The 21,305-nt window shown below is 43.3% G+C and overlaps 2 protein-coding genes across 3 annotated transcripts; both read right to left on the reverse strand.

Moving 5' to 3' along the window:
* Window positions 1-3,681: 3,681 nt before the first annotated feature.
* On the reverse strand, window positions 3,682-10,886 carry cbx7b (chromobox homolog 7b). The gene is made up of 6 exons (XM_047609694.1): window positions 10,357-10,886; window positions 7,169-7,212; window positions 6,844-6,909; window positions 5,342-5,408; window positions 4,889-5,234; window positions 3,682-4,600 (listed from the first exon to the last, which is right to left on the reverse strand). The coding sequence occupies exons 1-6, from the start codon at window positions 10,423-10,425 to the stop codon at window positions 4,398-4,400; spliced, it is 795 nt and encodes a 264-aa protein (XP_047465650.1). The 5' UTR covers window positions 10,426-10,886; the 3' UTR covers window positions 3,682-4,397.
* Window positions 10,887-10,957: 71 nt separating this feature from the next.
* Window positions 10,958-19,774, reverse strand: josd1 (Josephin domain containing 1). 2 transcript variants are annotated; one of them, XM_047609693.1, is made up of 6 exons: window positions 19,542-19,774; window positions 18,811-19,052; window positions 18,077-18,703; window positions 17,394-17,522; window positions 16,074-16,268; window positions 10,958-14,445 (listed from the first exon to the last, which is right to left on the reverse strand). In XM_047609693.1, exons 3-6 carry the CDS (start codon window positions 18,448-18,450, stop codon window positions 14,346-14,348), a joined length of 798 nt encoding a protein of 265 aa, XP_047465649.1. In that variant the 5' UTR covers window positions 18,451-18,703; window positions 18,811-19,052; window positions 19,542-19,774; the 3' UTR covers window positions 10,958-14,345. The 2 variants fall into 2 exon arrangements, with proteins under 2 accessions (XP_047465649.1, XP_047465648.1); XM_047609692.1 differs by having other exon boundaries at window positions 18,077-19,052.
* Between the last annotated feature and the right edge of the window lie 1,531 nt (window positions 19,775-21,305).

Here is a 21,305-nt window from a genome sequence, read left to right on the forward strand (position 1 = left end):
GTAAATTTGGTCGCCCCCCTCTGGCAGACAGAGTAATTACAAAAACACTTGACACGTGTGTATGCTATAGTCCCCAGTAATCCATGTTTGTGCCATCTAATTTAAAACTGAAAATAGAGGTGGATTATGAATGGGGCTGAGGGAACTCACCTGTCAGTCAAAGTGGCCACGCCCTAAATTAAGCATAACGTAACCCTGTCAAAACCTGAACGTATCGCTGGTGACACGTTAAAGAAAGCGGTATTTGGATTACCGTCACTCAAAATGGGTTGGTCTATCGACAAAATTCAAGGTGTGGCTGGGAAGTGTGGAAGACCTCCGTGACGTCTCAAGGGTATCACTTAATACATAATTAATTACCGTAATGGCAGCTTTTTTTCACACAACGCGCAACTTCCCAGTGTTCAGCTACACTGAATCTCGTCGGTATGTTACGGTAATTCAAATACCGCAAGCTTTTTTTTTAATGCGTAGGTGGATGTTCAGCTCTAAATGTAATGGGTGAGTTATGTAAAAAAAAAAAAAAGTTACCTGTAAAAACTAAAACATGCTTATTTCTGCTGTAAATTTGACATTTTAACACAGGTCTATGGGGATTGACTCGCGCAGCCTCAAGTGGCAACTTGAGGAACTCCATAAAAACTGCATGGAGGGATGTGACTGGTGCTGATTGACTCAATACACAGTCTACTGAGAAAAACTATTATAGAAAAAAGAGTAAATACGGGTTAAACTTGAACTAAGAAATATTTTACATTTACTTTCTGACGTACCTCACAGCCAACTGCATCTGGAAAAAAGGAACGCTAAAAACGATTAAACATGAGCAACGTTTATTTTTAGTATAACCATAGAAATGTTGTTTACACAGTGACACTTAATAGACTGTAGCAGCTAATGTGCAGGGTTACATCACAATAAAGTGCGAGGTTCTTTGCTCAGAGATGGACGGAAGCAGCACAAACGACCACATCAGGCAGCATCAAATCCACGGTGTTCGTTTTGTCAAGTACATTTATACATGGCAACAGCTCAGTGGTTATCACAAACTGTATAAAAACGGTCCTGCTCAGTCACCTGTGTGACGAGTCTCATCAAAGAATAAATATACATTCAGATCAATGTAGAAAAATAAATACTAAAAAACACGTTTCCCCTTTTCCTCCCCCTCAGTCTTCCTCCCGTTTTAACGTCTCCTCGCGTTTGAAGTTATCACGAGCAGAGGACAGAGCATCCAGGCGAACACAGACAAAATAAACGGGGACACTGTAAAGGACGGAGGGAGAGACATCAGCCCTAAACTACAAAAATGATGCAACATCAGGCACTTCCATTCCCTGCAGCTTCATTGTCACACAGAGGCGGTTTGGGGATCACGAGACGCTGACCCACCGTCCTCAGTGTGGTATAAACAACATGCGGACCAATAGGGCGCCACCGTGGGAGATTCCACAGACGTGACACATCGCATCGGCTTCTGTATCCACTGGGCAGGAAGCCCGCACATTTAGACCGACTCACCAGGCAGATACAGAGTTTAGTTGTTAAAGTTTGAAACTGGTGGCGGCGATGTTTGTTTTTCTCTCAGCGTTTCTCCCTGACCACCTTTAAAAGGGTTCACTATTAGTTATCTGTCAGTATTTTTGGCAAAATATATATTTTTTTGTTAAATTAAAGGGTCGTACTGTGGGTGAGTCACCTCTGACATGTGCTTCAGATGATTGCAGTTTTTTTAGAAAACTGAGATTCTTTAGCTAAGTGCTGTTTACATGGTCAAGACTGAGCTTCTGTGAGAGCAGCTCGGCCCTTTGGTGGAGGGTTAGTGGAAGCTTCAGGACAGAAACTAAAGGCCAGTTTAGACCTGGTTATTTGAAGGCAACCTCATCTGATCCCATCACAAATGGCCAGACGCGTCCAGGGACACGTCTATAAATGAAGGTACTCATTACAAAAATGTCAAAGGACTTTCAATCATTCATTATTTCTATGGCAGAATTTTCACACTTCATCATGATGTGTCCATCAGCCACAGGTACAAGTCTTCAAACTGCAGTCAGTTCAATATAAAACAACGGCTTCCTAAAGATGAGGCTTAGAAAATGGTTTTATTTTCAATGGAAGCATCCTTCACCTAATTTAACTAAATTCTACTGAATGAAGCTTTTCAACTTTGAAAGGAATCACAATCAGCCATAAACACGCAGGCAGTACACCGATCAGCCATTATGACCACTACCAGGAGAAGTGAGTAACTTCAACGTTCTGCTGTGAAACTTCTGGACCTGGCATTCATTCATGTGGAAGTTACTTGGACATGTACCACCCCCACCCCATAGCAATGACCCTCCTTGATGGCAGCAGCCATCCCCAACGCAAAAACAGTTTTTGGAACAACTCAAAAAATTATAAAGAACAGCACAAGGTGTTGACCTGGCCTCTAAATTCACTAGATCCCAAACTGATCAAGTATCGGTGGGATGAACCACAGAGGAACCCTCCCCCCCAACCCACAAAGACCCCCAGTAACAACACTGTGTTACCAGACACCACAGGACCCCCTCAGAAGACCCATGTCCATTCTCTGCTGACTCACACTGTTCTGGGGGCACAAGGGAGATCTACACACATATTAGGAAGGTGGTCATAATGTTATGCCTGATCAGTTTAACAGCTGGATATTGGTGTGATGGATCAGGTGTTGGTAACTTCAGTCTGACATTTGCCTCTAAAACTCCTGGTGGAAACACGAACTCTTGCGATGTCAAATCAGCAGCTGTGCAAAACGTTCTGTTGTCAGGTCTCATCCAGTATCTACACTCGGTTCGGGATTCCTTCGACCCTCGTGCGGTCGGCTGTTTGAGATGAAGGGCTTAGGTGGAGGGAGGGAACCACACCGCCTGTCTTTGCGGTGATCAAACCGTACTAGAGGAGAGAGGCATGCCTGCGGATCGAACCGTCTCTCGGAGGATACTGAAACGGGTACAAGACTAAGCCACGTGTCGTACAGTAGTAACAGTCTACGTGTTTACAGGATACAGGTACAGCACTGCATGTTAGTATGTGACTGACAGCTATGCCCACCTCGCTGTAGTTTGGAGTATGTACAAAATGTGTCGAGTCCAGTAGTGAACGGTTAGTTTGGTGTGGAAGAGAGACGACCAACAAGTGGCTCTGTTTACATGCACAGAGGACTCTTCCTCTTCTTCAGGTGGTTCTAACCGGCGCTAACGTCTCAGATTAAATGCAAAGATTTTGTAGTGTGGTGTTTCCAGACTCCATTCTCATTTGAGTCTGGTAACTTGCCATTTGGAAGGACGAGGCTGTTATTCTGCACAGAGCGACTCCAGACCAAAGTCCTCCCACAGAGTCTGGAGGAACGTCCAGGCTAAAGAATTGGAGCGTTTTTTTATTTTTTTTATTTTCGCTTTTGTGCTACATATCAACCCCTCCAGCTACTCTTTGTTCTTGTTGTGGAGTGGAGGGAATCAGAGCTCTAACCTTTACATCCAGGAAACGTTTGCAGCGTAACGTTTGCCTACAGTTTCAGTCTCTTCAGTTCTTCCTTCTTTAAAACAAAGAAAAGTCAAAACAAGGGTCTTTTGTGTTTGTCCTTTCTTTTTTTTTTAACTGTAATTCTTCCTCTCGCTATCAAATGTCGTCTTTTCACGGACATCAGGCAGCAAGAATTCATAGAACCTTTATTGTTTTTTTTTTCAATCTTAGGCACCACAGTATTAGTAGTTAATACCTCCGTCTCCATGGCCTCTTCACCTTTCACAAACAATCACTGGTACCAGCGAGACGGAGCAAGAATGTGGCCACAGATGATTTAAACCAGTCTTAGAAACACAAACATTTAAACTTGCTTCGTGAATTATGCCCTTTGCAAAAACACTGCAACCTAATATTTTCAAATGATTGACAGGGGAAGAATCCAGGGCCTGACACTAGCCTTCAGTTAACTGGAGATGATTCTCACTCAAAGTCACTTCAATCAGCTTCAATACTTTGCTGGCACATTTTCTTCTAGAGGCAAAAAAGCAAATAATTCCAATATATGCCGTTGTGATAAACGGTATTAGTTTTAAAAAGAGTCTGTCCGATTATTTTCCATTTCTTGGGTGCCAATAGAAGTCCAGTTATTGCACTTGCTGCCCTTGAAACTCCACATCATTCCCAGTCACATTGTGTGAAAACTGATCAGATCAACCAAAATAAGAATTTACGTTGAGTTCTGCTTCATCTCAGGTGACTCTGTGCATGTAAACGTACCACTCACCAAGACGGGAGCGGCTGGCGGCCGCCGTCAGCTACCATTGAGAAACTATGATTAAACCAGCGCCTCCACCTCCCTCTCATAGCGCCTTCACTTCCAACCTGCTCCCGGCGTGCTGCGTTCAGACCTCCAGACCCCAGTCTCTGAAGAAGCCTTTGGCCACTCTCGACTCTCGGAAAGTCACTGTGAGGGAGTTGAGGGTGACGTCCGTGACCGTCACCTCTCCGGGACAGATGACGGGTCTCCAGACGCTGTCCGGCTTCTCCTCCGCTGCGACGTCGCCCGGCCCGATAGCAGAGCTCCAGACGTCTGCGCCTTCCTGTCCTGATTGAGGGAGTCGTGAACATGGAAATAAAATAATCGCATCTTTCTTATCACTTGTGCGCTGTTATTGAGTTAACCTCAACACTGAGCTGGACCTCTGCTCTGATACGTGCCGGACTCATTATTATTATTATTATTTTGATGAAGTTTGAGGCATCTTAAACTTTGTGTAGATGAAATGAACTTGAAGTTGTACTAAATGCTAAACGTGCTAACAGACCACATGCAGGCACAAACGGAGACTCTAGCTGAGTCTTTAAGAAGAGGTGATGTTTCTGGTCGACATACCATTTAAAATGCCTTTGGTCTTCTTAGCCTCCTCCTCCTCCACGTCTCTCCCCTCGTCGTCTTCCACATTGTCCTCCTCCTCCTCCTCGTCCTCCTCTTCTGCTTCCTCCCCTTCCCAGTCCTCCTCCGTAGGACTCGGAGGGTTCGAGTCGAGGCATCTGACCATCTCCGACCTGCTCGGTCTGCTTTTCCGATGAGCGAGCTGTCGAGGGACCTGCCTGGAGGCTGCGTACATCTGCTCCTCATCGTCAGGGAGCAGGGAGCGCGTCAGAGAGAGTCGCAGGCGAGGCGGAGGCTTCTCCGGGGTCTTGTGAGCGCTGCGGAGATCCATGGTGTAGACAGTGTTCTGAACCAAGATCAGACAGAAGAAAAAGGTTGCGACACTCAGCGCTATTACGGAACAGGGGCCAATAGGGAAAAAAGGAATTTACATTTAATTTTTTACGACTTTACCTGCAGATCGAGCCTCTTGGTTTTAGGTCCTTTCCTCCGGTGACCCATGGCCCGGTCTCTCTGTTCTCTAGAAAAGGTTGGCAGCAAAACGTCTTATAAATATTCATTAGCTGAGCTGTGGTTTGGACATAATTCAGAATTCACTGCATGTTGGATGGTTTCAAATAAGATTCTTCTTCCCACTAGAATTGCTTGTGGCTTGTAGGCCTCTGCCAGCTAGTCAAGGTGTAGTTTGCATCTATGTCTGTCCAGACTGGAAGGTGACCTACGACCTGCAAATGTAATCACTTGTAAATCCTGATAAATTTGTCATAATTAAGTGTACTGAGTTACAAGTTGTCTTTACAAATGCTGCTCCATTGTGCACAACTGTTTTGCACTAATATGCAAATTTATTCTAACTCTCATGCCTCTGCTTTATATTGTACACATGTCTCACACAGGCTGAAAACTTGTTGGAATTTTGTTCAGTGTTTTTTTTAGTTTTCGTATGTATCTTGTCCTCGTCGTGGGTCTGAGAGAAACACTATTTCCATCCTCTGCCTGTCCTGTGTAAATAGTTTTGTGAGGTTATAAAGACACCGGCCTTTCATAATCTCATAAATTCACTCTTGAATCCATGTGAACATATGTGTGAAGTAAGAAGAAATTTCCTTAAGGCATGTTTCATGAGGTCACAGCGATCCTGACCTTTGACCACTAAAGTTTAATCAGTTCATCTGTGGGTCTTTTGTGAGGTGGCAGTTTAACGCTAGCGCAGAGTAAAGGCAATAAACAAAAATCATCAAATATTATAATTTAACGGAATAAAAGGGGAAAGTAGCGACAAGAAACAAAACCATGTTGTAGCGGTGAGAGGTGGAACAAAAACGCTAAGTGGGTGGGTACCAAGTTCGAGTCATTTCAGAGCTAAATCTAAATGATTCAGGCAACGACCAATTGGAGCAACAAGGAAACATCGCCCAAGACTTCCTGACATCAAATTCACCGTGCTGAGAGCGGATAGCGGCGTTGCAGTGTTGGGTGAACCCAGCTGGAACGGCGGCACCAGCGGTATTTTCTTCCCAAATAGGAAACGGCCACGGACTGGAAGAGCCTTCAAGTGCTTTTACTGTTCTGCTCGTTTCACTCCGAAACATTTAGGGTGGAAAATAAACAAGAGGGTTACCTGAGCAATAGAAGCCGGGCATATCCACTAGCGACCAACTGTTAGCAATATAGCGATGGGAGACACTTCATATGTGAACGGGGCTTTACGAATCTGTGTCAACGGGGGAAAAGGCAGCGATCCAAAAACCAACCCAGCGACACAAGCGAATTCCAGTTGGAGATCGGTCTCGGATCTGGGTCTCGGTCTACAGAGTCATGATCGTCATATGATTAAAACGTATTTGAAAATGAATATTCATTCTTTACATAATCGTGCCCCACTATCTATGTCTGGGCTTTCCTGGATTTAGTCGTGGCTTTTCATCACCACGTGTGGGCGAGTGGGGTCTTACTTCTCCTCGTAGGCTTGTACCAGGCGTCGGTCCAGAATGTGCTCCTCAGGTTCCCAGGTGCTGTACCTGTAAGAGATTACACAGAAGTAGATAAAAGAGTTTGCCTTTCTACGAACTCCATCTTTCATTTGCTTTTATAATCAGACAACTGATTGACACAACGTGGTTTAACGAGTCTCATCGACATGTTGGCTGAAAAAGGCCTCACACACTGACCCCATCATGTTTTTGGTTTTATTAAATGTTAAACATAATATGTAGAAACTTTCTAAATGTGACTTTATCCATCCGTCATTCCGTAACTAAGTCTACATACAGTACTCACTTTGGAGGCCATCCCTTCCACTTCAACAGATACTCCACATTTCCCTGCGGACACACAAAGGTACAAGGTCTCATGATCCTTTCAAGTTTCAGCTCAAAACACCTGACAGACACATCATTCTGCTACATCTTTAGATGGTTTCAGCTCTGTCCCAAACAATCAGTAGCTTTAATTAAATGTAAATGAGCCGCTATTTGCCACAGCATGTCTGGAAGATGCCGATGCTTTCTTGCCAGTGCCATGGAAAAAGCTGCCAAATTGAGGAAGGAGAAAGGCCCAACACACATTTGAATCTGTCTATCTTGCAGAAGTGGTAACACTGACAATAAAAAAATATTGATGACTTCTGCTATAAAGGATAATGCATATTTAGGTGTAAAGTTAACACTAACTTCAGTTTTCTCTTTTTCCAGTAAACCTGTTTGCCAGTTGGGGGCAGTATTTATCTAAATTTATGTTGTCCTAACAGGCTGAAAGTTTGAATAGCTTGTTGGAAAAACAAAACAAAATCTAGGGATTGGTCTTTTCTCATATGTTATCGATGTATATATATATATATATATATATATATATATATATATATATATATATAAAGGGGATATATCCAATAGCAACCCCAGAAAATAAGCTGATGTCATAAATGTCACAGAACCTGATGTTTACGTGTTTTAATTTAATAGTCATGTAAATGTGCATTAGTTCACCTTCACAAGAAAAAAGCAAAGAGTATAAGGGCAAAAAAAAAAAAATATTTGTGAAGATAAAAACTTCTTATTTTTATCTGTCTTTATTTGTCTGTTGTGAGCTCGAAGGTTTATCTCTTGATCCCTGGTGGATGTCTTGTCAGTCGGGTCGGAAAGCACTGACGTGCACATCAGGATCTACTTCATCTACATCAGACTTGAAAGAAAATGCCTCTTTGCAACAATTTAACTCACAAAAGATGAGGTCTAATCTCAGTCAATAGGCCGTAACCTTTGCAACAAAGAACCCTGCAGGGTTAGCAGGATCTGAATCTTTGATGGCCGAGGTAAGGGTCGGGGCGTGCTTGCTGAAAAAAAATGAGAAAGTGGTGCCCCCAGATGGCTTCCTCCAGGGGGCCCCTTCTATCTGCTCGATGACAGACTTCGCTACTTTGGACTGGCGGGATAACACATGTACGTCTTTGCCAGGGGCTCCCCAGAATCTAAGATTTCCACTGTCGAGGGTTTACGCGTCCCTTGAGGGCGGTGACGCATTTGTTTGTTCCCCGTTCAGTCACAACATCACGCTGAGTGTAACAGGTTTCATGTCTGCAAGTGCAATCTATCTAACTTCCTATACTCAATATATTCTTGCCGCTGAATGACAAAGATGTTGCCATGCCGTCAGACAATGCCTATAATTAACATATAAATTTAAATACTCGCATGCTTGCCATGTAAAGCAGGGGCCAAGAAACACAGATTGAGTCATTCTTGATGATCTCATTCGATGATAACATCCAAGATCCCAAAAGAACCAACGGGTGATGTCACCCTTTTTCCCAACTTCATTTTACTCACCCATATTCTCAGACACAGTAATAAATTAATAAATAAATAAATAAACAAACAACACATTACTGATAAAGATGCATGCAGAGTAGGTATCATGAACTCATAGGGTAGTTTATGTTATTACATATTAACAAAGCATTTTAAAAGTTCAGTGTAAAGAGCAGTTCTATTAGACTTCTACTGTGTGAACTGCTAACCACTAATCAAGCATTACGTAGCACATGAGTCAATGTGATTGAGTTACGGGTAGCAAAAAAAAAACACTGCCGAGAACCGTGTGTGGTTTTATCACTGGATTTGAAATAAGTCTAAAATTGGCCCGTGTGTATATTCGACTTCCACTTACTGCGCGACAGCTTTCTGTGAGTGTCACGTCAAAACCATTTAAACAGAGTGTAAAAATGTGAACAGAAGTTCAAATTAGGATCATTTTTATTTTGGTACTGGTTGCTTAGATCTTGGGAAGGAACTTTGTTTTCTTGAGAGCGTCACTCACTTGCCAAAACATTAGGTTCACGAGTGAAAACGAATGCCTTCTAATATAACAATCTTGTACTAAATTCCTCTTCATCACTGTTGCAATGTTTAGTTTATGTTGAAACAGCATGAGAAAGGTGGTCATTGAACTGGACCATCACTGGGAGGGGCGTAGTTTGTGGTGCTGCTAAACTGGATTGAACTAAACACAAACATGTTTCGGTTATTTAGCCCAGCCCACTGAATGACACGGGGGTTTCGGAGTAAAAGAAACATGTGTCAGTAGAATACAATTAAGCGGTACTACAAACCGCAGCCTCCAAAACGACAACACAGTCGAATCAACGGCTCCCTCGGTTATTCTGAGAGAGTATGTTTGTGTTGCTGAAATCCTGATCATACATCAAGATGACAAACGGTCAAACATTTGTTAAACTGTAACATTTCACTGTAAAAAGACAAACAGTTTAATGAAGGGGGGTAAACACAGGGTCATCAGATTAATTAGCGAAAGAAGTAACTTCACAATAAGCACATTGTACTATATGAGGTAACATCTCATGCCCAATGCTTTTTACAGACACGATTAGTTCCCGTATTAGTGTCCTGTCCACAGTGCTAAATGACAATACACCAATATTATTATAGATTTGACAGTTTCTGAGTTAATGTTCAGTGTTTATCAACTGTTTTCAAATCTTTTTACTAGCAGGAGAAACATTGGTGGAAAGCAGTAGTTTGAGAGGGGGCCGTCCTGGCCTCCACGGGCCCCTCATTCCTGGCTCCGCCACTGCAGGATGTCAACACAAGGTGGTAATTTAAACCCGTTCCCAATTAGCGAGTCAACAGGCCCCTGACGAAGGTGTTTCACCAGATATGTCGTGTCCTCCCGCAGCTCCATTTAAGCCAAACACCTGACACGTTAAGCTGTGGTCCAGAGTCAAGAGTCTCCACGTTACGTTAAAGGGACATCCCCCATTTCTACCCGCCCCCTTTCTAGAGACTGCAATTAGATAACCAGATTAGTAGCGCAGTTCTCCTCATTTAATCTCCCATTAGCATCCAAAGTAGCATCTTCGCCTCCCAAAAATGTTTCCCCCCTCCAAACGCATTACAACGTCCCGCGCCGAAACGGGCTGATAAATTGGGGCAACCATTTTTTAAAAGCCTTACCTTTCTAACTCTTTTCTTGACGACCGATTCCACAGCAAACACTTGCTCTCCTATCGCTGACAGCTCCATCTCTGCGCCGGGGTTCAACTGTCAAAGTAACGTCCTTCTCCTCCACTAAACTAAGCTAGCCTTAACTGGTTGTGACAGCGGACCCTCGGTCCTCTGCTCCCCTACTCGCTTCTCTTCCCGCCGCCTTGTTTCCCCGACACTTCAGGGCTCCATTTGTCCGGAGCGACTTCGCTGTGCTAGATCTTTCTGTGCGTCCAGTGACTTTACAAAATCTGCGACACATCTGCACACCGCTTGGCGCGCGCCCGTCCTCCAGAACGCGCTCCCTTACGATGAGCCCGCGCGCGCCACCCGCTGCCCCATCATCCTCATTCTTCAGCTTGATATAAAAACTATCATAGTACTCGCTGACTTCCCCTTTTCACTTAAAGAAGCAGCACCGCGATTAAATGAAATGAAAAGAGTAGCACTCGATTGTTGTAGCTGTTTTGCGTACAAGTAGTTAGCATCCGGTGGCTTCTGAACTGGGGTTTAAAGGGTCCTGAGATGAGTCTATGGGGGTGTGTGGTGTGATTAAAGGGGTAAGAAAGGATTCAAACAAGTCTTTTTATTCTTTATGCATTCCTAATATGTCATCATTTCGAATGATACAGAGACAAAAATGCCTCTGCGTGCAGCTGGATGATCTTACAACCAATCGGAGCAATAAATTATGTGAAATATGCTTCTTGACAAATGCCTTAAAGGTTGTTAACCGTTTGTGCTTTTAAGTGTTGTTCTTCTGTCCATCAACGCCCTCTCCAAATTGATTTGATTGGCAGACCTTCACCGGGGTATGATCAGTTTTCAACGGAGCGACCCCAGACCAAAGGTCCTCCTCTAAATATTTGTGGGTGGACGAACTTTGGCCTGGATAAATTCTCAGTGTTGTAATCAGTTTCTTTTTTGTAAAATATTAGGTCATTTGACCTTTAGGCCATGAGTAGTTGTTCAAATAATAACCCCTAATAAGTTTTGGGGAAAGTCAGTATTATTCATGGGGCCAAAATTGTTGGAAACCACAAGTTTAAAATTTGAACTATGCTTAATAAGCTTCTTTATGATTCATGTAAACTCTTATTTTGAAAAGTAGCTACGAAATACAGTTGCCAAAGATGATCAATAGAGAAACAATGACAATATTTCCCCCTGAAATGTGGTCGCAAATGTAAAATGTTCAAGACAGTTACCTTAAAGTAGTTGAGTACATAAACATCCTCACTGAGGCTGATGAGAGGCGATCAAAAATAACCCTTAGAATAAGCATTACAGCCACAGTCTAGTTTATACATAAAGTGCCATTATAAGCCTTTTATTTCTATGCAAAAATAATAATAATAATAATAATAAAAAAAAAATACAATGACAATCAGAATTCCTTAAGTTGGATGGGGTGCATGGATTGTCATGGCAAAAAGCAAATGTGCGAGACAAGTCATGATGTGATTGGATCAAAAATCAAATTATTGACAACTTCTCTGATGTCTCAGGTTCACTCGGTTATGACGTGACACCGACAGTCCACAGACTGGGCTCGGGTAGAAATAGGACATGTACCACTGAAATAATGTGACCTTTAAAAAAAAAAAAAAAAAAAAAAGCCCAAAAAAAGAAATCACATCTCAAATTTCTGTAATGTCCTTGGCAGCAAAAGTGAAATCACTAAAACAGAATGAATGATATATTGGATGAGCACCAGTTGTTTCTCCTTTAAATTTATGATTATGAAATTTGAATGAATGTCCTTAAATAGCGTCAAACTGCACAGCCCCTCTTAACCGTTCAGGACAACACGTATTTTTTTATATGTAAACAAGTTAAGGCCGATATTGTCATAAATGGACAATACATGTATAGATAAACAGTTTCAACCGTTAAGCTGATAACCTGTAAAGCGACAACAGCAAAATCTCTTATAAGGCTCATTTCAAAATACTTAACCACAACACACGTCTGACTGGACATCTGAACAACAACCAGCCCGTCGACTTCCGCTCAACGTCATCTTTCTTCTTGATTATCGCTACTGAATGATCCTGCTCTCCATCTCTCCTCCTTCTGACCACTTTACTTGACCCAACAAAAATCCCCCTCCTACTGAAACGTGACACACAACAGGGACCGATCCTGACCTTACTGTACATGATATGCTGCGTTTGGCAAGTTTGACAAAAGACGTTTTTAGAAGAGGATGAGGAGAAGCCCTGCGTCGCCTGAGCTCCTGTGCTACAGAGGCCTGCTGTGTCAGTGAGCATCTGGATGAAGGAACATAAACTACAACAACGATGGGTAACGACCTCACGTGTGTTTCATTTTACAACTGTGTCAGAAATTATCGTGACACTATTTGTGTGGGAGAAATACGATTATTTAGAAGATTTTTATCCACCTTTTTCGTTGTTCTGGAGTTTCTGATCACATCAGATTAAAAGGGAGAGTTCTATTTATTTGACGCGGGTTTGTGTGATATACTTTTCCATAATCGGCTTATTACCTACAGTAGATGGTGACTGACAGCCCCAGTCAGGATAAACGTATAAGAAGATCAGGGACTGAAGCCAAACAATGAACTGATATGAACAGGGTCATCAGAAAAAACACACTTTGACCACCCAATTAAATCTGCCTAAGTTACAATATCATTACTGATTTACATTGAAGTTGCTGGTTTTGTCCAGCAGTCAGAAATCCAAAGGTATTGGATCGATATGAACGAGAGATATGTATTTTTGATTGGAAATTTGACAAGTTACACTGAAATATTAATTGTATGTAATTTCGAATGATCATCTAAGAGTTTCACATCAGTTCAGTCCTTCAACACCATAGTGAGTTAAGTTAGGAGGCAGTGTTACAGTCAGAAACTCCAAAACAAGCGAGTAAGAGGAAGTTATGTCATTACGTTGGCTACTTTTATCCATGACCCAAAAATAAACTGTTAAGCAGGAACAAACTCAATAGTTGAGACGCTCTGATTTGATAATTGATGTGACTGATTAAATCTTAACGCAGACTAATCCTACTAAAAGGACAATAATTGTCAGTATTGCTATACTTTCTCGTTGACAAGCAGACGTTATAACTTTATAATAATCATTTCAATATGAACCATTAAACAAAACTGGATGAATAATGTTGTAACTTCTTCCTTGGAAAGAAATTAAGGAAAATATCCACTAGAGGGAGTGCTTGGCCTGGGTGTTGCATTGCTTTGTTGCCGTAGAAAAGTGTCGAGTCGCCACACAGACTCTAGTGTAAAGGCTCAGTCTGCGCCGCGAGTGTTGAAAGGGATTTGTCGAAATACAAAGTTGGCAGCGTGACAAGTCGCCGTTTTTTTGACGTGAGATGTGATAAAAAGGGACAGTGTGACGGAGTCACGCTGAGGCAAGCGAGGGGGGTGGGGGGCACGCTTTGGTGAGAGCGAAGGACGGACGACACAGACGGAGAGAAAGCGACGACACGGAGGGAGAGACGGAAACACGAAGACACATCGGTGAACAACACAACCGAAAAGCAGGGAGGGTCGCTGAAAAAGACGGGCAGATAAATACAGCATATTCCATAAAGCCTGAACTCCCATGATGTTGGGAAACTTGAGAAGTAAAAAGGGGGAGAAAAAAAAAATCTGACACTGAAAAATATGTATCAATACGTATAAAAACACAATAATAGCAGAAATAGGGTAACATCTTAGAAGTCTTAACTGTGTTGTGAGAAACTGCTGTGATTCTTTGATTCTCCCTGTAAAGTGTTTCCTTCATTGCTTTGTGTCTCATCAGATGAGTGTCCAGCAATGGCAGTGTAAACAAAACCCAAAAAAGTGGGGGAAAAATACATCTGCATGTGTGTGCATCGATGCGACCGGGTGTACACAATGCTACTTCCTCTCCAGGTCATTCTTAGTTTGGCCCAGTTGGAGCTTCGATTGGCTGGTTAAGCATTCAGCCATCAGACCGCCACGTGTGGTGCGCCTCCACCTCCTCTGAGACGACCAATAGGAGTTCACAGTTCTTCCCTCGCAGCTGTTGGCGGAGGAACTTCCTGGGTTTGGGGTTAATGAAGAGAGAAGAGTTGCAGTTACGATCATGAAACAAAAAGCAAAATAAAAAAAAAAAAAAATGACAGAGAAACAACTCGATTTAAAACGCGTTGACAAGTTTAAAGCTGTGCGATTGATTTTTGGCCACTTGGGGGCAGCAGAGTTGTGTTCCTATCAAGTGGCAACCTCCGGGTTTGAACAATAAGGCCCATGCACAAGTGCAAAAATCCCCATAGACCCCCATGTTAAAAAGCCCAACTTAACAGCATTATTAAACATGTAAACATGGAAACTCATTCGTTTACTTTTTATTAAGGTTTAAAATTCTGCATAATTAAGGGCGTTCTGGTCTGGCAATAACAGAGGATAAAATTGGATTAAGAGTTAAAATATGCCACAGCGCTTAGCCTACGGCTCCAGCACAGTATCACCATAAGGAGTCAGTGATAGGAGCAGAAGATTAAAAGGAAGAACTGGATGTCAACTGATTTCTCTCCATTAAGTAAGGTAAATGTCAATTTCTCTCTTTGACGCTTGTTAAGATTTTATATTGGATATGTGAATGTGAACCTTGATCTCAAAAACGCCCAACACCGCTTTACAAATGAATGAAGTTTGAAGTTAACCTAGCCTTATGCTAGCCTTATGCTAGCTAGTTATGACTAACGGCTTAGAAAATAGCAGCTACTGTCATATATACTGCGAAAGCCATGTGTTACTACTAAGTTATTATGGCTAGCGTGCTGATGTTATAATGATAATACTAAATAACAGTAAGATTAGTTTAGTTCTCACTAATTTAGAATTTTTCATATTTTTAACGGTGATGGATGAACACGGGAGACTGAGGAGAAGGTAAACACAGCTCCATGACTGATGACAAAGCATTTTCCAGGCTCATTAAAGATATTTAAAATAAGTAGACGCTGGGATATTTAAGTGAGGGCCTTTTACCTATTGACAGACGTTGGCAATAACATTTATGGCGAAAATAAGCGATTTATTTCAACATAGCACATCTGCCCCATAGGGTTACAGTGTAGAATCTTCCCTCCGAGGTATCAAACCTGGCGCCCATGATCTGAATTTGCCAGACTCTCTAAAATATATGGCTCGTTTCTATAGAGTTGAGAGAGTCTAATGACAACTTTATGTAGGTAGCCAAATTTGATTGTTGACATAAAATGATTAGGCTGTGCAGCTTTAAAGCAACATCTGATATAAGCCGCTATCTCTTGAGTTGCTTGATAATGTATCTTGAGCATTCTTCACATACATTTCCGCGAACTACAGAAATGCAAAATGTGACTCTTAACACAGTCTTACGTATTCCTGTTTTGACTTTTAATCAGCCGACCAGAGCTACAACATTATCTGGCTGCTTTATCAATCCGCCGTTTCTACGGAGATTCTGAATCGAGTTCAACCTGTTCTGCAGCTGCTCCGAAGTAAAAGCCTTCAGGTTACGGAAAGAATTCAACACTTTTAGTATGAGAAAGCAGCGTGTGGTTTTAACAGGTGGTGGGTGTCAGAGGGTTTTGCAACAGACTAAATACCGAGTCAGCTGTAGCTATTAAATCCACAGAGTTGTTAGCCGTCGTGTTGAGCACACGCACTCCGTCACTCTCACCTGAGCTCGTCTGGATTGCCGATAGGTTGGGGGTTACGTAGCTTGGAGTCCAAGTTGTAGTAGACTCCTCCCACCTCTCTGACACCTATCCAGTGCTGGCGTTTGAGCGGCAGCCGGAGAGGACCCCAGCGCAGATTGGACGGCACGTTCAGAATAAAGCCCTCCACGTTGGACAGCTCGATGCTGCCTACATCCCTGCAGGAAACAAAAAAAGGTCGAACGTTGTCACTAGCACACTAGTGTCGCACAAAGGGCGGCAGTGAGATATTATAGAGTATCGTAACATTCAGTTAGCTGCTAGAATTGAAAAATGTGACAAATCCACAGGAACATTCAACACACCGTGTCACTGTATCATTATACTGTATGTTGTTGGCACTTAGTATTTATTTGTCTTTTCTTCTTCATGGAATTAATTTGCTGATTTCTAGGAGGCTGCAGCAGTAAATTCAAATTTCCATGAATTTGCAGGGGTGGTGGTTATTATGGGAAATATTTACAACAGTTTGCACGTCATTGCTTTCTGTGCTGACCTATTAATCAACCTAAAGTCAAAACTAATTTAAAATTCTTAGTAAGAAAAATAATTAAATCTGAAGTGTAGCATTTTTGTTTTGTAATTCTTAATTACATGCAAAAGGTTAGGTCATCTCCATTGTGTTGCATTAATCAGCAACAGAGCTATGTTGCTGTTTTCGCTGTCCAGATTAAAAGTAACCGATTTTGTTCCTGTTGTTGCTCAAAACCGAAAAACAGGAATCCGTTTTATCGATGAAGCACGTCAGCGGCTGCTACTGCTGTCAACAGTGGAGTCTGGCTGATAATAAGGGAAGCAGGAATGCTGATAAAAGTGTCTCGCAGACTCGTCAGCTGATGGAACTGCTGACTAGTCAAAGAGAGTGTTTAAGACCCTCCTGATTAGGTGGTGGATGTGCAGCAGAAGACACGGAGAGTCTATTTCCAGCATTTACCTAACGTGTAGGTTACAGAATTTAACCGGGCACTCCTTTACTGCGGAGTCGCTCGAAAAACACGTCCCCGTGCGATGTTGCGCAAGATAAAATAGTAACGAGAGAAAAACAACAAAAGACGTGGGACAAAGAGAAATTCCTCCCTCTTCCTTCCCTTCCTCCATCCACAGTGACGATTTTGGGAAACAACGAGGTCAACAGTGTACGGGAAAAAAAAAAACATAAAATTAAATAAGGTACAGATTTAATTCCGGCCTGTGCCTGCATGTCACACCCTCTTTCTTGCCCCATTATTTCCAGTCTCTATCCATGAACGACTGCCTGAAAAAAGAATAACAAAAAAACGTACCTTCTTTTATCCCACCAGACTGCCTCAAACCCCCGGGTCTGCAGGGCCGCCATAATGACATTTACATCGTAGTTCCCATTTCCCAGCATGCTCTTCTTGTGAGGTGTTACCATAGTACTGGGAGAAAGCCTGCAACAAGTTGACAAGGGGATCATCCACAGGCTCTCTGTAATATTTCATGTATAGACGCTATATACAATGATCAGGCATAACATTATGACCACCTTCCTAATATTGTGTAGGTCTCTTTTGTGCCTCCAAAACAGTTGTGACTCAACAGAGAATGGACATGGCCCTTCTGAGGGTGTCTGAGGGTGTGGTGTCTGGAAACACAATGCTGTTAGTGGGGGCCTTAATGGATCATCCCACAGATATTGGATCAGTTTGCGGTCTAGTGAATTTGGAGGCCAGGTGTTTCTTCATGTTTGTTGAGTTGTCCCTAAACCATTTTTTGTGTGTACCCTGCTGGGGATGGCTGCTGTCATCAAGGAATGTCATTGCAATCGGACCTGGTCTGGCCTAGGTGTCTAAGTAACATCCACATGAGTGCCAGGTCCAATAGTTTCCCAGCAGAACACTGAACTTTTACAAGATGATTAGTATTATTATACTTCTCCTGTCGGTGGTTTTAATGTTGTGGCTGATTGACTGTATATAGCACAGGTATATTTCTGATGTCTCACCTCTGGTATATCTCCTGCAGGGTGTCCCGGCTGAACGCTGTCCCATCCTGGAAGACGTTGTTGAGTGCATGCAAGGCGCACAGCTCCCTCCGCTGCTTTTCGTGATAAATGACCGGCGCTGTCAGAGCAGGCTGGGGAGGAGCCGGCACGGTGAGGGAGGAAGAGGAGGACGAGAGATCCTGCTGCTGCTGCTGCTGCTGCTGCTGAGTGTCCCTGAGATCCCTGCACCTCCTCTCCTCTGCGCCCACCGTCACCACTTCTCCTCCTCCTCCACCTTTCTGCTTGCTGACCTTCCAGGGCATGCAGCCCAGCTCCTGCAGGCCGCCTCGCCCCTTCCCCTTCCACTCCCCGGCTGGATACGGAGCACTTCCCATCGCTGAACGTTCACCTCCACCGCCGCCGCCACCTCCTCCACCTCCACCTCTGCCTCCACAACTACTACTTCCAGGTCGCTACATCGACATCATGACAACCATTGCCATGGCAACCTCTCAGCCTCTTGGAGGAGAGGAGCTCGTGTGTCGCTGTGCACGGCCCAGAATGAGGTGGGGGTGGGGGGTTGTGGGGGGGGGGGGGGGTGCAAGGTAAATGAGACCTGTGGCTGTTCAATGCAGCAACACCTGCTCTCTATAAAAGATAGATGCGAAGAAAGGTCACCGAGAAGGAGGGGGTCGGAAAGTAGTGCTCGAGATGCAAAAATAGCAAACAAAAAAAAAAACACTCCAGATGCTCACAAATGAAAGATTGCTCCTCCAACAATGCCACGGCGGCGTCGTCAATCAAGCTGCCACCGCTACTCTCCGTGTGCTTCCACGTCCTCCATCCTCTGTGTGCTTGCGCGCGTTGACACTTCTTTCCACACAAGCCTAGGGCTTTGCAGTTCTTTCCATCACCAGGCTGCTGACCGTGAAGCTTCCCCTCCACCGGGAACAGATGTAACAAGTGTTTCGGTCAAGGAAGGATGTCTGGCAAGCGCCTGAAAGACAGAAAACAAATCTCTATTTTCACCATCTGCAACAGCAAAGATGCACTCAAACTTCCATCAGAGCCTGGCAGAAACCTCTAATAGCACCTGAAAACTAAACTGCTTTAAACGAGACCTAACAGCGACGTTAGGTCGCCGGGATCACGTTTATATAAAGCTCTGCTCTCCTCTCGTCAGCAGGACCTAAAACAAGAAGGTAAACATTTCCAGACTGGATAGAGGAAGCAAGCTGCTCAGTTAGCTAGCTAAACATGACAACAGACACAAAGACACACACTGGAGGTCCAACACTCAAATAAAAAGGCAAAAAAACGCCGTTCAAGTCTGAAATAATACATATCCAGATGTAATTAATCCATGGTAGTAACAGATAGCTGGTCTTGTGGCTGCTCTACGTGACTCCCGTCTCCACTGCAAACACAACCACAACGCCTCCTTTCTACGCCTTTATAACTTCATTTTCTCTCACCGACCACTTACCCTCCCGTTGCCCGTCGGCGGCGTCGCAGCTGGACCACCACAAACCGGTCTAAAAACTGAGTCTGCCCTGTCCCCTTTCCTCTTACAGCGTTTTACTCCTTTGTCTCTGCCACTTTTTTCCTGTTGTGTCTCTCTCTCTCTGTGTGTGTGTAGCTCCCTCTCCGTCTGTGCAGACGCGGACATGCGCAGTAGCGGCCTGGCTGGCTCCATGTTGGTGTCGGCGCCTGCGTCAGAGCAGAGCGGTCCCTAACCCGACCCCGGATTGAAACGCTGCATCCTCCACTTTGTTCTCACCTGAACTCTGGCACACTACACGGAAGCGCATTCCTGCCCGACCACAAAAAAAAGGATCAGTTTCACGTTAAATATATGACAATCTGCCATCACGTTATAACGTGTTTACTCGCTTTAACACAAAAATGAACCGACTTAAATGTAGTATGACTTTATAGTGAGTTCACTGAACAATAGGATATAGCAAGATTGTTTGCGGTGTGCTGTATTTCAAAGTGTGCACACTCCCAGTTTTCACATAAAATGAAACTTGATTTGAATGCGTCAAGACAGTTGAGCTACATGCGCAGATCGGCCACAACATTAAAACCACCGACAGGAGAAGTGAATAACATTGGCCACCTTGTGGCAATCCAATGTCCAATGCCATTCATGTTGAAGTCACTTAGACATGTATCACCCACAAAGACCAGACCAGACACCCCCACCCCATGGTAATGACACTTCTTGCCTGACACAAGCAGATATACAAAAACTGTTTAGGAACAACTCAAAAAACATGGCCTCCAAATTCACTAAGGCCAAAGGCCCCCACTAACGACATTATGTTGCCTGACACCACAGGACACCCTCAGAAGGCCAAAGTCCATTCTCTGATGAACCACAACTACAGCGACCTATGCAATATAAAAAAAAATGGTCATAATGTTATGTCTGATTGGTGTATACTCATATACTTACCTCTATATATTATATGACTCTATATCAGGAGTAACCAGCATGAATACATCATGTCAGCAGTGGATCACACAACTAAAGAGCTGTTGTAGTGACCATGGACTGTATATAGGGAGGTAGTGATGAACCCACAGATGATTATCACCCGATTTTGCAGTTCCCCAAAACCTGCAGCCTTTTTAGTCTATTTAAGATGTTTACTTATATTCATGAGTGGGATTCTACAAAAATGTGATTTGATGTCAGTTTGTCTTCTCTGATCGCTGCCACAGCTTGTTATTCATTATAAAATATGAGAGATGTGGGGGCAATCCCCGCTAATCAAAAATACATTTTAATATATATTCAAAGAAGGTGAATGGCAACATGCACCAATATTTAGGAATTACATTATTATTATTATCACCTCGGGCCTCAGTTTGAAAACATTCACGACTAAGACTTCTTCAGTAATAGCCTCTCAGTCTATTTCTTGTGCAGGGCTGAAATGTCCAGAGCGAATATAAGACACTGTGCACAAGGGATTCCTTAGAAACAATGGAGTCACACGCTGGATGTGATGTGGGTCCTATATGTGGGACACAAAAGCTGCTCGACTTAATGATGCCATTTGGACGACCCGTGCGACACAGTGAATCATCTCATCTGGTTGTTTGTTTAACCATGCTGTATGGGGGATATAGATTTGATCTCTTTATGTTTCCATCCGGATCAGGAGCTACTCTTAAAATGTCAGAACGGCAATTACCACCAGAGGCCACGTGTGTCAGCCAGGACTGCAGCATTAAAGCC

The sequence above is a fragment of the Mugil cephalus genome, chromosome 16, assembly GCF_022458985.1.
Source record: "Mugil cephalus isolate CIBA_MC_2020 chromosome 16, CIBA_Mcephalus_1.1, whole genome shotgun sequence".
NCBI lineage: Eukaryota > Metazoa > Chordata > Actinopteri > Mugiliformes > Mugilidae > Mugil > Mugil cephalus.

Excerpts from the sequence above, each read along its gene's own strand:
- cbx7b (XM_047609694.1), bottom strand. The coding sequence starts at position 10,425 with ATGGAGCTGTCAGCGATAGGAGAGCAAGTGTTTGCTGTGGAATCGGTC. Across the intron at positions 5,235-5,341 it reads CCAAGAGGCTCGATCTGCAG|AACACTGTCTACACCATGGA; the intron begins GTAAAGTCGTAA and ends ATCTTGGTTCAG. Across the intron at positions 4,601-4,888 it reads GACCAAAGGCATTTTAAATG|GACAGGAAGGCGCAGACGTC; the intron begins GTATGTCGACCA and ends TCCCTCAATCAG.
- josd1 (XM_047609693.1), bottom strand. The coding sequence starts at position 18,450 with ATGGGAAGTGCTCCGTATCCAGCCGGGGAGTGGAAGGGGAAGGGGCGA. Across the intron at positions 16,269-17,393 it reads GTCTGGTGGGATAAAAGAAG|GGATGTAGGCAGCATCGAGC; the intron begins GTACGTTTTTTT and ends TGTTTCCTGCAG. Across the intron at positions 14,446-16,073 it reads GGCAATCCAGACGAGCTCAG|GAAGTTCCTCCGCCAACAGC; the intron begins GTGAGAGTGACG and ends CCCCAAACCCAG.